This window comes from Centroberyx gerrardi, chromosome 13, assembly GCF_048128805.1.
Source record: "Centroberyx gerrardi isolate f3 chromosome 13, fCenGer3.hap1.cur.20231027, whole genome shotgun sequence".
In the NCBI taxonomy this organism is placed as follows: Eukaryota; Metazoa; Chordata; class Actinopteri; order Beryciformes; family Berycidae; genus Centroberyx; species Centroberyx gerrardi.
The window spans coordinates 25,070,210-25,082,715 of record NC_136009.1 but is presented as its reverse complement, the minus strand read 5'-3'; the positions used below and the strand labels follow the sequence as shown (position 1 = coordinate 25,082,715).

The 12,506-nt window shown below is 41.4% G+C and overlaps 1 protein-coding gene across 1 annotated transcript; it reads right to left on the bottom strand.

Moving 5' to 3' along the window:
- Positions 1–11,031, bottom strand: LOC139918628 (sodium- and chloride-dependent betaine transporter-like). Its single transcript, XM_071908048.2, has 14 exons — positions 10,875–11,031; positions 10,565–10,699; positions 9,926–10,063; positions 9,594–9,681; positions 9,328–9,460; positions 8,989–9,123; positions 5,357–5,460; positions 4,988–5,112; positions 4,784–4,896; positions 4,337–4,474; positions 4,146–4,248; positions 1,637–1,737; positions 654–824; positions 1–96 (listed from the first exon to the last, which is right to left on the bottom strand). Exons 1-14 carry the CDS (start codon positions 11,029–11,031, stop codon positions 1–3), a joined length of 1,737 nt encoding a protein of 578 aa, XP_071764149.2.
- Between the last annotated feature and the right edge of the window lie 1,475 nt (positions 11,032–12,506).

The following is a 12,506-nucleotide window of genomic DNA, read 5'->3' as shown; positions in this document are numbered from 1 at the left end:
CTACTGCAGAGACGTCATTTCCACGCCCGCCTCTTCTTCTGTTTTCCTCCTCAGCCAGCCTGGATCATTTACAGGGCGACAGAGGACGGACAAACGCTGGTGGAGGAAAAAACTTGGTGAGTCAGTTTGATCTCCTACTGCTTTTAGTGATTAGGAGCTCCTTATTTATACATTATGTTGGCTTTCACTTTGGATGACACTACTACTACTACTACTAATCTCAGGCCACATTCAGGCTCATAAGAGGTCAGAAGGTCAGAGATGTAACCTGGGGTAAGACCTTGTTAACCCAAAATAGTGAGATCTTAAAATCAATTCTAAAATTAAGAGGAAGAATATAATGATAGAATATAATGATATGATAGCCAGCATTATATTGAGAATGGCACACACACAAACAGTGACTATAACAGTGGATATATCATTGACCACGCCAGGCTGGGGTTCAAATCCCAGCTCTCAGAATGCTGTGGCCTTTTCCTCTTTCCTCTGTTTGCCTCTTAATGTGGAAATACCTCTCCTTCTGTTTTCAGCTTGCTCTTAAGGTGGATTGCCCACTCACTCACTCACACGCAGGCTGCTCACCAGCACTATTACTATAAGGGTTCACTAAAAAAAAAAGCTCTTGTAGACAGAAATGGTTTGATACTGACCTGTCTCAAGGTGCCTTTTACAAAACAAATCCGTCCAATCCCATACAGCGGCACCATGATCATAGATGAGAGTCCCACGGTCCAGCCAAGTGCATATGCCCAGTCAGGGTAAATGTATGAGCGGTTAATCCTGAGTTGTTTGTAGTTCACCAAGTAGAGGATAAAGGAAGTCTAAAAAGGTGTGGGGAGTGTCAGATTACCACAGTCATAGAACATGTTTTTTAAATGAAAAATTTGAACATTTTTTACAAACATGTCTGGTCAGAAATGGAGGTAATTTGACAGACATCAACATTTAGCCCCTGTAAATACATTAAACATGGAGTCAGAAAATGTTCCTGCTGCATTCTTATCTCTTATTCAGTCTTAAAGAACGAATTAGCACTAAATCAAATTCTTGAGCTGTAAACATGGTTATATGGCTTTTATATAGTGAATAGCATCAATCCTGTACTTTAATTTTTCAAATTAAGTCTTGTATTTCTAGGGGCAGAAAACCGTTGATGGGGTGAAACGTCTGGCCACACCTCAATCAGTGATGTCAAGGCAGGTATTTCACCTTTAGCATTGTGAGATAGTTTGCGATCAGAAAATGAGAGATTCTGGATACCGCCCCCTTTCAGTCTAACGTGAAAATGAATGAGTATCAAATGATCGCCTTTAATGTGTAACGCTAATTTTGACTATTTTGCTTTTGTCAGTTCCTCTATTATGCCTTTCTTTCCAAAAAACATGGTTTTTAGCACAAAAAAAATTTTTATTCAACAATGTGTTCAAATATGTAATAACTTTGGCATATGTCATTTCTACTCACATTATTTCCCCCATTTTAAGAACAGAACAATTGGCAAATGAGATCAAAAACCCCATTCATTTTCGCTATAGGAGAAAAAAAATGGATCCGAGTAATGATGACAACATTTTAGAGGACTATACTATGAAGGAGAGAGAGATGATCAGGCTCCAGAAATTGGCTGACTCACCAGTGAGAACAGAGGAGAGAAATACCTCCAGCACAGACGGAAGAAAAGACATGGTCGCTGCCCTGTCATGTCCTCAATGACGTCAGAAAAACAATCAACACCTGTCAGTGAAACAGATTGTCCAAGTTCACATTTGTGTTTGGGACAGTTACTTTTTAAAAATAATAATGTAAAAAGTAACTGATTACAGTTACTCTTTGTTAAAATTAACTCATTAGGGTACTTTTGCATTACTCACATCGAGTTACCACAAAAAAGTAATCTGAGCACTCCTTTGTAATACGTTTCTTTCAACAATGAGTATCTGTAGTTCCTTCTTTCCAGGTTTAGAAAGAGTGTTTATCTGGGATCAATGACAGTCCCCTGACATACTGTCTACTATGTCTGCCACAATCTGAGCAAAACAATTGAGTGTGACAAAACAAAGTTCAAAGACTGTTTTGGTCTGCAAAACTCCCCTAACATTTTTTGATAGACCTATGCATCATCAGCATGACTGAACAAAGTAAAGCAGGAAAAGATCAGTGACTGCAATGCCAATACAGTTACAGAAGGCCTGAATAGCTGCAATGCATTTTACATTTTCATATTTTTGGCATTTAGCTGTCATTCTTATACAGTACAACGTAGAACGACTTACAATTTTCCTACATTTACAAGCAGCCAATAGCAAGCACCAACATCTGAACCACAGTGTTCTGACAATATAGATCCAACAAAATATTCCTGTGACCTTAGATGACGATGCATTATCGAGAAGTGCGAGGAAAGGAAATAGGAGCTGAGGAGCGGGGTAGAAAGGGTGTTTTTTACCATGGCGCAGCCGAGGGCATCATGCTGCGCATTCAGGTCATGCATTCAGTCAGTCAGTCAGTCAGTCAGTCAGTCAGTCAGGTAACGTTTAGTGAGATGGCCTCTAGAGGGCATCTTTGACTAAGAGATGGCCTCTCGCCTATGGGGTATTGATCCCGTCATCAGCATCGGGCTTCCGGGGTTTTAGCCGGGAGTGTTTTTTGACTAGTCCCGAGTCTCTTGACAGAGGAAACAAATCTAGGCTATATCCAGGAGGTCATTGGGCCAGAACGCATGGGTATGCCGTTAAAATAATTAGAAAAAATAAAATAAAAACAGTAAAACATTGGATACAGTAAAGGAATAAAACAAAGGTAAGAGCAAGCAGTACAATTGTAATCAGGGGAAGGAACTAAACCATACATATACAGAAACCAGAGAAGCCATACACAACATGATATTTAAAGGACATTTTGTTTAAATATGCTGTAAGAAGATTAAAAGAATGTACTAAGTGAACAGAAAAAATAGAATACATTAAGATGTTAAAAAGGCCTTTTTATAAAAGAGATTTAAAAGAAGAAACTGTATTGGCTAACCTAAGACCCTCAGGCAGGCTATTCCAAAGCCTCGCTGCTCTGATAGTAAAAGCTCGATCACCCTTTGTGACCAACCTGGACCTCGGTACCACCAGTCAGGCTGCCTCTGAGGATCTCAGGTTACGCCGTGGCACATATGGGGTTAGGAGCTCAGAAATGTAGCTGGGAGCCAGACTGCGTAGGGCCTTAAAGGTTATCAATAAAATCTTAAAATCAATTCTAAAACTGACAGGAAGCCAGTGAAGTGCAGCTAAAATCGGTGTGATATGTTCATATCTTTTTGAACCAGTAATCAGCCTTGCAGCAGCATTTTGGACCATCTGCAGCCGATTTAGAGAGCTATGGCTGAGTCCGGAATATAATGAGTTGCAGTAATCTAATTTGGTTGCCACAAAGGCATTTACAACTCGTTTTAGATCAGCATGGGAAAGAAATGACCTTATTTCGATATGTTTCTCAGCTGAATAAAACATGATTGGACAATCCTTGTAATTTGGTCCTTAAAACACAGGTCAGAATCAAATAACACACCCAGGTTCTTAGCCACCGGTTTCACATTGGCTGATAGAGTTCTGAGTTTGTCCTTTAAAAGGCCTATCTGATTTGGAGGGCCAAATAGGGCAATCTCTGATTTGTCTGCATTCAGCTGCAGAAGGTTTTGGGACATCCAGCACTGAATGTCAGTTAGGCAGGCCTGAAGGTAAGCTAGACTGCTAAAATTGGAAGATTTGAGTGGGAGATACAGCTGGGTATCATTAGCATAACAGTGGAAGAAGATATTTTGATTACAAATGACCTGACCCAAGGGGAGCATATAGATTGAAAATAGCAAGGGGCCTTTCAAAGCCTGTGTTAGGCTCCAAAGGGGTGGTGGCTTACAAATTGAAATGGGTTTAAATGGGTTGCCAAGACCTCAATATTAAGTAGTTGTCAAATAATTATTTTGCTTGCATGAGAATTTATTGGTAAAACAGGTCCCCAGAAACAGGATTTGAAAACCATTGATGAGGATGTAGAATGAAGGAGTAACCTCATAACAGTAAATAGAGTTGAAAACAAATGTGAAAAAACTTGGGAATCCAATGACATCATGTAAAAAGTGAAAGCCTTTTGCTTACCAAATATCCAGCCCACAGTCACATGTTCAAATATAGCCATGAAATCCAGAATAGCTCGACTGCAGCCGTAATATTCAATGAGCTGAAATATGTAGACTCCTCCCTATAGCATGCAGGAGAAACATTTCAATAAGGGAAATTTCCTATGTGAGAAAAGTTAATTCACATATTTCTGATTATATGATATTCACCTCAGAGACCAGGGACAGTTGTATGAGGAAGGTGGATACACAGATGAGGAGGACAAAGATCTCATGCCTTCCTCGTGTGCGAAACAGCTTAGGAAACAAGTCGCTCACTGAGGTGACTAAACACTCCACGGACACAAACTGGAGGCAAAATGAAATGAGCAAATGCTTTAAATTGTATTCACTTGTAATGCACTCATTGATTATTAATGAAAGACAGAGTAGGGGTTAAATCATTTTAAATGTATCATTGGGCGGCCACCCAGTCACTAATGGGTGCCCTATGCAGGACACCAGATTTTAGTCCTGGGATAGTGGCAGCACAGTGGCACCAAAATGTGATGCCAGTACAGTGGCAGGACACCAAAATTTGGTGCCAGGACACTAAATTTAAGTGGCAGGGCAATGGTTTAACCCTTTCTCAAGATACACTACAACAAATAGCATTACATGTGTGTCAACACTGAGTAGAATAAGCATCAGGAAAAAGCAGACAGTCCAGAATTGAGGCAATGGCATCATGGCTGTTGCCTGAGGGTATGCGATGAAGGCCAAACCTGGACCTGTGTAACAAAAACATACAAGGAGAGATTGCTTTTTCAACAAATACAACTGGATTTAAATTTATTACATGCAGTGATGGTGTGACTATACCTGACTCAGCCACCATGTCAATGGGAACACCCTGTTTCTGAGCCATGAATCCAAGTACAGAGAAGACTACAAATCCAGCAACAAAACTGGTCCCACTGTTCAGCAGACAGAGCCAAAAGCAATCCCTAGAGTGATTATACCAAAAATATGTGGTCAGCATTTCAGTATTCAAGTTTGCTCTTCTATTTTGATTCATAACTGAGATCAGTTATGGGCTGTAAGATTATGAAGTGAGACCAATATTATTGACATTTAGAGAAAAGGTTGACAAACTGTACTTACAATGTGAAAATATGTATGTAAAACTGTAACAAGACAAACTTCATTTTTCTCATAAAAAACAATTATGATAAACTTACTCAAACTTACTTGTAACAGTTGTTGTTGCGCTCATTATAGCTTCCCAAAACGATCAGAGCTCCTGCACCCACGCTATAGGAGAAGAATATTTGGGATCCTGCTTCCATCCAAACCTATGTTGTCACAAAAAATAAAAATTGACAAGTTAACAAGTCCAGATTTTGTACAGTCTCACAGCACATTCATGGTAATGATGTATCCACCTAATTCAAATGCTTGTAAACAACTGTGAACCAGGGAGGGAACATAAACTCTCTGGGGCAGAAGGAACCAGAGCTTGTGAGTGAGGGTGAGAAGTACAAACTAGATGTTGTTGGGTTCACCTTCATGCACAGTCCGGCTCTGGAACCAAACTCCTCTATAGGGGGTGATGTCTCCTACTCAGGAATTGTCCAGGGTGAGAGACGCTGAGCGGACTGGGGAATACTCATGAGTCCCCGGCTGTGTCTTGGTGGACCACTGAATTGCCTCAATGCAAGTAAAAGTTGCATTGGTAGCAGTTCAGAAAACTCCACCTACCGACACCAATCCTGTTGCGAGACTTCAGTGCTCATGTTGGCAGTGACTGGGAAACTTGGAAGGGCATGACTGGGAAGAAAGGCTTTCCTGATCTGGACCTGAGCAGTGCAACAATGTTTTATTGGAGTTCTGTGCTAGCCATTGATTGTCCATCACAAACACCATGTTCTAACATAAAGAGCTTCATAAGTGCACATGGTACCAGTGCACCTTTGGCCAAAGGTTGATGACCGATTTGTAGTTGTTTCATCAGACCTGAGGCCATATGTTCTGGACACTCAGGTGAACAGAGGGGCTGAACTGTCACCTGGTAAACTCAACCATGGGAATGGGGTGTGCTGGGAATACCTGGTGAAAGATTCTGTACAGAACAATTTCAACTTTCATCTCCAAACAAGCCTCCCATGTATCCCCAAGGAGGTTGGGCACATGGAGTTGAAATGGACCCTGTTCAAAACCTCTGTCATGGAACTGGCTGCTAGTAGCTCCGGCCAAAAGATGGTCAGTGTCTGCCATGGTTGCAACCCAAGAACTCACTGGTGAACACCAGCAGTGATGGAGGCTGACAAACTGAAGAAGGAGGCCATTCAGACCGGCTTGGCACAAAGGACTTCTGATTGAGCAGAGAGTTACCGGCAAGCCAAAAAGCTTCTGTAGTTACAGACATGAAAATCCAGTGTGGAAGCATTTTGGACAGGCTATGGAGAATGACTTTTGGGCAGCCTCAAAGAGATTCTAGAAAACCACTTTGTGACTCAGGAGGGGAGGGCAGGACATAGCTCAGGCTGTTCTCAGCAGGGGCAGGGAAATGCTGAACTCGACTGGGGACACTGTAGGAAGGATGGAGCACTTTGAGGAACTCCTAAACCCAACAGACATGTCCTCCATTCAGGAGGCAGTGCTGACTGATTCTGGAGGGTCTGAGCCCATCTCCTTGGTAGAGATCACTGTGGTAGTTGGAAAGCTCCTCAGTGGCAAGGTGTGAGGAGTAGACAAGATCTGACCTGAAATGCTGAAGGCTCTGGATATTGTTAGGGTGTTGTGATTGACACATCTCTTCAAGATTGCGTCGATTTCAGGAACAGTGCCTTTGGGGTGAGTGAAAGCTGGTAGGTCAATGGTGTTATCAAGTGAGCATCCCTCATTACAGATGTTTTGTTGAATTAGACCCGCCGCACCTCGAGAAGGTTGAACAATAAGTTCAATTCTGTGTTGGAGTGTTTTTATAACCATAGCAAACCATAACCAACCATAACCACTGAGATTCAGTGGTTGCCTAGCTACATATACTTAACATAGCATTTACATAGAATTGTAAATTTGAACATAGAACTGGTTCATTGTGTAAACCAGTTGATCCCCTTTTACTTCATCAGCTCTTGACTGTCTTAAACGATGCTAATTAATAGCACCTTGTTCCACCAATGTTGGACCTATGCCAGACTGAAATAAGTAAAAAAAAAACAGGAAAAGACCATATGCAACGAGGACAGAATTTAAGAGGGATTATTAAGATTTGTCAAAAAAAGGCGAATCCAAGGCACTCTTCATATGATTAAAAAGCTTTAATCAAAGGCTAGTTCATAGTAGAACAGATAAAATCAAGCCAACATGTTTCGGCCACACACAGCCTTCGCCAGGGCATGGCAATGAAAGCAGTTCACCTCACATACCATATATAACATAGGTTGACATTAGTCTAATAACAGTCAGCTGGTGAGGTAGTAAGGCAATTACCAGGTAAGGCCATCAATATTGACCTATCACCACCAGAGGTCAGTGTATACATCTATCTATGAACAAACATACATGTCATGTCAACACATACACACACAATATATAAATCAGATAAGTCTATAAAAAAGAAACCATGTCAATGGAGTCATTCAGACCAGGAAACACCATAGCCTGGAGCTTATGGATCCAGGGCTCTCTTTTTGGTTGAGTGTTCTCTGTCTATCCCCTCTTCTAGAGGTTAAAGGGACATGATCTATACCGATAGCTGTAAAAAAGACAGAGTCACCATTGTGAATGTCCTTAAAATGTTTAGCAATAGCATAATCCAGTTTTGACAGCATATTTATCTTCAGCCAATCGGTCCTGTAGACGTTGTTTAGTGCGTCCCACATAAAAAGCGTCACACAAAGAACAGGAAAGTAGGTAGATAACATATGTAGTCTTACAGTTAATAAAATGCCTAGTGGTATATAACTGTTGTGTTACTGGGTCAGTAACCCTTTTGATTTGACTACTATGTCACATTGTTTACAATGGCCACACTTATAGGTACCATTGGGCACTCTAGGCAGCCATGTGACTTGTTCCTTGCCAGATAGGTGACTGTGCACCAGTCTATCACCGAGGGTAGGAGCCCTCCTAAAAGAAAATACTGGCGGGTCTAGAAAAACCTCACTTAAGGTCTCATCACACTGGATGAGACCCCAATTCCTTTTGATTATGTTACGTATAGTGTAAGCCTCGGTACTATAACGGGTAGAGAAAAAAACTCGATCACTTTTTACAGTCATGGGCTTCCTAGTTAAAAGGGAATGGCGTTCAAGAGAGCTAGCCTTAGAGAGAGCTGTATCTAGAACACTGGGAGAATACCCATGTTCCCTGAAGCGACTATACATTTCACCACTCTTTTCCTTAAAGTCACTATCATTATCGCAAATTCTGCGCAGCCTTTGAAGTTGTCCAAAGGGAATGTTCTTAATCAATGTATCCGGATGAAAACTCGTAGCATGGAGTATGGTATTTTTATGTGCGTTCTTTCTAAAGATCGAGGTATGAAGATAACCATTACCATCTTTGCTGATTTCAAGATCTAGAAAATTTATTTTGTCTTTATTATATTCCAAAGAAAGCTTCACATTAGTGTTAGCATTGTTAAGGTAACTATGAAAAGACAACAAATCATCTTCAGTACCATTCCACCACATAATGATGTCATCTATGTAACGTGCCCACCAAATAATATTATCTTTAAATACATTGCGAGAATGGAACACAAAATCCTCCTCCCATTTGCCCATAAACAAGCCCGCATAAGACGGACTAAAAATATTAAGATATTTGTTTACTAGGCAAATACTATAATTGAGGTAACATAAACAGCCTACCTCAGGATCAGCCAGGCGGTTCAAGTCTGGATACAGGTAGAACTTAATCCCTTCCCAAGCTCCAGGTAGAGTCAGCCCCCTGATTAGGAGTACCAGGAGCATCACATAGGGGAAAGTGGCTGTAAAATACACTACCTAAAAAGGAAAACAGGATATATTAGGATATGCAACTATGCCTAAATTATTTGAGATGATCTGTTATAACAAATTACAGGTTGATGAAATGCCTAATTTTGGGAGGTCACTGATGAAAATGGTAATGCACCTGCAGTATGGTATGTTGCAGATTCCTAATGTATGGTAAATCTCGCCCTTTTAGATAAAATGTTACCACAGGACCTTTCCTGAGGATCTGACACCTTTCCAGATGGCGAAATAGCAGAGCACCCAGCTGGCCAGAAGACACAAGGCCAGCTCCCATCTGACACTGCCCAGCTCCTCAATGCCTCTAGAGATGGCCAGCGCCCGCCGTCTGAGGTAAGAGGAAATGTAAGAGGTAGACAAAAGGTGAGTTAGAGAAATGTGACATAAACTCCAGAGAAAGGGATTTCTTCATCTGATATTGGAAAAAGTGATTGGTTGTGCTTGGATTCATTTAAACTCACTCCCAAAACTCAGTAGCAGCGGAGGTGGTGTTGGTCAACACAGTTAGATTTGCAGCCAGACTCTGTGAGTGAGGATCCACACAATTAGCTGTTTTTTTGGGATCAAAATGAACAAGATGTTACAGGGAAAATCACAGATGTAAGAGAAATAACTCTAGATTAATTATAATATAAAAAATAGTGTATTATATCTGGCCATCAGCAATTTATTGTTGATGTCTGTTGATAACTGTTTAATTTAGAGTGATTATATTGGAAATTTTTTACAGAATATCTACGTTTCCCTGAATGAGTCGGTCAGCCATATAGTATTAACACGTTCTAAGCCTTACCTGTGTTCCAGGTGTTTCCACAGCTGGCCCAGGGGAGCTGGGAACTGAAGGAGAATATCATGTAGAAGATGGCCCAGGCTTGGACTACAATATAGCTGAAACTATAGAGTCTGATCAGCAGCTGTCCATATCCAATTCCTAAGGAATCACAGATGTAGATTAAATGTTCAATATTCGATTATACATTGATCAATGTTCAAAACTTTGGTCCTTCAAAACGCAAGTCATAAATCAGTCACTTACTGTAAAATTTCTATTTATTATTTTTCTCATTATTGATTGCAACTTGTCTTTCTCTTTTTATAGACTTCTCTAAGGCCTTTGATACTGTTGATCACAATACTTTAATTGGACGTCTTACAGCTATTGGTTTTTCTGAACATGCAGTTGGATGGATTGCAAACTATCTCACAGACAGAACCCAGGCTATTCAGTTAGAGGGTGCTACCTCGGAGGTACTGCAAGTCCACAAGGGGGTCCCACAAGGTTCGGTTTTGGGCCCAATATTATTTACTATATACATAAATTGCCTTGGACAGAATATTCCAAACGCAGCCTTTCATTTCTACGCAGATGACACTGTCATTTACTGCTTTGCACCCACTCCTGCTAAGGCTTTTCGTATCTTCATCTACTCACCTTGTGCTAGTGGACAAATTTTCCTCCAACAGGTAACAACTCCCTCTTGGGTGTACTGACCAATCCCAATGTCCAACAGGAACAGAGGTATCCCACAAACCACAGCTAACACACCGTAGGGCACCAGAAAGGCCCCTGGGCACAAAAACAGACATGTACAAGATAAGGAATAATCAAATAAATGATTAACTGTAGGTTCACACTCACCCCTCTTTAATTCAGAAGAAATCCAGTGCACCCACTGCAATACACTCCTGCTGATCAAAACATACCACTTTGCATTTCTTAATTATGATTTTGTATTATTCACCTCCACCATTCTTGTAGCAGAGGTATGGGAATCTCCACACATTGCCCAGACCAACCACATTTCCTGCAACAACCAGAATATATTCTGTTTTACTAGCCCACTGTCCTCTGTCTTCAATCCTTCTCTCTTTTTTGGCCTTCCTTCTTTCTCTGTTCATCTTGAGATCTGGAAGACTTCCAATGTAGTGCAGGTAATCCACTCTGTTATGATTCCAGAATACTGCAATCTAATCTTTGCTTCTTTTGTCATGTCAACGTTTCCTAATTTGACTAATTTGGCTACTAGCCCACCTATCACCCTGAAGTGTAAAGCCAGTCATTCCAGTATCCAGTGCCCTTGGGCTTTTGTTTTGCTAGAGCCGGAGAGCCACACACTGGCTACTTCAACATGCACAGAGAAATTCCTTCTTACCGTGGTTACTCTGGTAACCTGGTTTTGGGTTTTGACGCATGGAAACGTCATATCTCAGCTACAATAACCCAGTTAGGCTCATACTCGGTTTATGAGAAACCCAGTTAAGTTGCCTGGCTTACTCTAATATTAATTGTGGCATGTTAACATCTAAGCGTCACCTACACTCTCATCCCTGGTTGGAAGCTCTCCACACAGGCATGGAGCCTAATCCGCATGTGATGAAGCAGGAGAGAGATAACGAGCCACTCTCTCCTTGACCAGTGGCATAGCAATGTAACCGCGTTTGGCAGCCTGGTCTAGATTGGTATCGATATGGTATTGGTATAGGCTAGGAAGCCCTGGATCGGAGCTTGCACATCTTATGGGTTTTTCCATGGCTGCTCAACCTCCTTATGTGCATCCTCAAGGAATGGGAGCAGTGTAGCAGGTGGTGCCCTCTACGGCACAGCATGAAATGTATTATCTAGTTTGGATTTGGTGGGGAGCGGGGGTTCTGGCCACGCCACATCCAGCTTGTTGGGAGTGTTGCCAACGAGCTTGTGCAACTCTTCAAGCTCCTCTGTTCACCTGTTCCTACTTTTACTACATTCTGTACACAACCAGAATTATTCAAACTGTGACTGCCTCAAGTTAGAATTCATTAGTTGTACCTCAGCCCTGGTGAAGCGATTTTTACTCTATGGGCTATAGACTGTAAAGGAAGCATCGAGCACAAGCGGGACAAGAGATCATATTAAAATTTGGTTGGATTTATATAACAGGAATCGGCAGGCAGGTAGGCATAGGAGCAGTGTAGCAGTGCGATTTGTACAAACTGAAAACAAGAGATACAGTTCCTCTCTGGTAAAACAGCAGTGTATGTCACAGTTTTTATTTTAGCTTTAACCCTTGTTTTTCCTTTTGCGGGTAAGCTATTCAGACCGCGGGCTACAGCATCACAAACAGACATAAACCATATTTGGTCCTGCTCCATACCACCCACCTCAGGCCAGCCTTGCATAGCACCTATTTTTTTATTTCTCCTTCCAACATTCAAAGCCCCATCAGACTCAGTTGGGTCAGGATTTAGTAGCAGAGCAAGTGCTTCCTCCCTCCATTTGCTTGTTTGATTTTGTAGTTTTACTTGACTCCAAACTGTCTGTGGCTTTGTAGATTTTACAGTTTCCAGCGATATTTAAATTGTGACTGCCTCAACTCAATAATCATTAGCTCCACTTC

Excerpts from the sequence above, each read along its gene's own strand:
- LOC139918628 (XM_071908048.2), bottom strand. The coding sequence starts at position 11,031 with ATGAACAGAGAAAGAAGGAAGGCCAAAAAAGAGAGAAGGATTGAAGAC. Across the intron at positions 5,113-5,356 it reads CGCAACAACAACTGTTACAA|GGATTGCTTTTGGCTCTGTC; the intron begins GTAAGTTTGAGT and ends TAATCACTCTAG. Across the intron at positions 4,475-4,783 it reads TACTCAGTGTTGACACACAT|TTTGTGTCCGTGGAGTGTTT; the intron begins GTAATGCTATTT and ends TTTTGCCTCCAG.